Source organism: Pteropus medius, unplaced genomic scaffold, assembly GCF_902729225.1.
Source record: "Pteropus medius unplaced genomic scaffold, Ma_sr-lr_union100, whole genome shotgun sequence".
Taxonomy (NCBI): Eukaryota; Metazoa; Chordata; class Mammalia; order Chiroptera; family Pteropodidae; genus Pteropus; species Pteropus medius.
This window is the reverse complement of record NW_024343663.1, coordinates 1-2,478: the sequence shown is the minus strand read 5'-3', so window position 1 is coordinate 2,478 and position 2,478 is coordinate 1. Positions and strand designations below refer to the sequence as shown.

Genomic DNA, 2,478 nt, shown 5'->3' with positions numbered 1-2,478 from the left:
GACATCCCTCCTCTCTTCTGCACCCCCACCTTTCCACCCAGAATCGAGCGTGCCCACCCACCCAGCCTGCCTTCCTTCTCTTTCCCAGCGCACGCGCGCAGCGGGGCACTCACAAAGGGACCCCAACACATCTGGGCGTGCGAGCTGCCACAACTGAAACTGGGGCCCCTCGTGGCCCCGCCTCGTCAGGATCCGGGTCACACCCCGAGACCCGGCAGGTAGTGCAGCAGGGCGGGGTGAGGGGAGCGGGAGGGCGAGCGGGGCGGGGCGAGGCCCGCGGGGTGGCGGGCGGGAGCCTGACGGCGGGGCAGCCCAGCGGCGAGGGACAGAGGCGCGGAGGCGCGTGCAGCAAGCCGCAGCTCAGCCCGCGTCCGCCTGCACCGCCATGCCCCTGGCCTTCTGCGGCAATGAGAATCACTCGGCCGCCTACCGGGTGGACCAGGGCGTCCTCAACAACGGCTGCTTCGTGGACGCGCTCAACGTGGTGCCGCACGTCTTCCTGCTCTTCATCACCTTCCCCATCCTCTTCATCGGTGAGGGCGCGCGCGGGCAACGGAGGAGGGGAGGGCAGAGGCACCGCCGAGCGCCGCGCCGCGCCGCACCGCTCAGTGTCCCCTTCGACCCCGCGACCGCTACTCGCCCCCCTGCCAGGGTCCCCTGCTCTGTGTACTACCCTGCGGTCTTCTGCACTCGCACGCCCACACTTCCCCTCACTGCCTCCCGAACTCCGCAGCGAACAGTGAGCTTACCTCTTGGATCATAACACCTCCCCGCAAGTTTGCGCCTCAGGCCCGCTACGGCAAAGCAGAGGTTTGTGTACGCGCTGGAAAGGTCAGGAGAGGGGCGGGCTGCGCCCTCAGTGGTGCTATGTGGGGAGCCGGGTCACCCCTCCCCCAAGGCGCGCTCCCTGTCAGCCGCTGCTGGGCCCAGGAGGAGTGCAGCCTGCGCCTCAGAGGCGGGGATGGAGGCCCTGCGAACCTCTGTGTTTCCTTGGGTTAGAGTCCGACAGTGGTCAATAGCGTCTGACGGTCCTAGGGTCCCACTCGCCCTGGGCTAGGAGAGGTAGGAGCTGGGGATTTGGATCCCCTTCCCCTGCTGGGCGCGCGTGCTTCCAGAGCGCAACTTCTCAGGCTCCACGCCCAGCAGACCCTGACTCTGGACGCCAGAGGCCCCCAGCGGCCCTGCTTTTCGAAAGCCCTCTGCAAAGTTGGGTGCCACTGCCAGGACAATCCTGCGTACATCTTCACTGGGTCCCTTCCATGTCTCTTCAAGACTTTGAATTTCCCAAGCTAACTCTGTCAACTCATAGGGTGTCCTCTGCCTCCTCCAAATGTGTTAATTCATTCTGATTAAGAAAAAAAAAAAGCAGATCTTGGGAAGATAGGAAAGACTGTCACAAAATTAAAAAGAAGAGGATGCTGCAGAAGCAAAGAGTCGCTAGTTATTGACAAAAACAATTGGAAATAAGGAAGCATATGAAATATATGTCAGAAATTATACCAGCATTTATACTTCTGTTCCCAAACACATGGTTTATTTACATAATAATTTGTCACAGAAGAGATCAGCATATAAAATGGGTATCTGCAAAGGTTAGTCTAGCAGGTCCAGGGTTCATGCTTGAACATTGAGTTCATGTGTACCAGACTCGGGCATTCTCATGCACAGGAGTGTGAATAGGTATGATCTTCACCCTAATATGGACCCAGTACCTAAGCACCTTCTTAGGGTTCATGCACCCTCCCCCCAGTGCACCAGCCTTCCCACCTCTTCTTCTTCTTGTCTCTCCTTTAGGATGGGGCAGTCAGAGCTCCAAGGTACACATCCACCACAGCACATGGCTCCACTTCCCTGGGCACAACTTACGCTGGATCCTGACCTTCATGTTGCTCTTCATCTTAGTGTGTGAGATCGCAGAGGGCATCCTGTCTGATGGGTGAGTGACACTCTGAGAACTCAGGAGAGTGGCTCTGCTCCAGGGTGCTTCCTGAAAGGCTCAGGGAGATCCCAGCTTACCTGTATTCCACGAGCCAGTATCATTTGCTACTAAATCCAGCAACTGTTTACCTGGCTCTCTGCCAGGCACTGAACACAAGTGAGACCCAGGCCCTGCTCACTGCATTGGGGTGAAAGGAACCTGGATCTGCATGCCATGACCCAATGAAATCATCCTAGAGCCTATTAGAGTGCCCCAGCTCCTGTGGAAGATGCCCAGCTTCCTCTGCAAGCTGCTGGAGTTACCTTCTTGGGGGAAAAAAATCACTCTTGCTTAAGATCTTTCCTTGGTTCCCAGTTGTATATAAGGTCCCAAGTCCTCAGCCTGGCCTCCAATGGCCTCACAGTGAGCTCTCCCTGCCTGTAGGAACAAAGGCACCACCTAGAAAAGCAGGTGGGGTGGGAGCAGTGCAGCAGGCTGACGCATGAAACACGGCAGGGGAATGAGGGGAGTGATGGAGGCTGAGACTTGGAAGCATCTCC

General features: G+C 57.8%; 1 protein-coding gene across 1 annotated transcript; it reads left to right on the top strand.

The window, feature by feature from the left end:
• Nucleotides 1-334: 334 nt before the first annotated feature.
• Nucleotides 335-1,936, top strand: LOC120606438 (ATP-binding cassette sub-family C member 8-like; the record flags this gene model as incomplete). The annotated part of the gene is made up of 2 exons (XM_039867622.1): nt 335-533; nt 1,795-1,936. Coding segments are annotated over exons 1-2 (290 nt in total), but the record flags the coding sequence as incomplete, so codon positions are not given.
• Between the last annotated feature and the right edge of the window lie 542 nt (nt 1,937-2,478).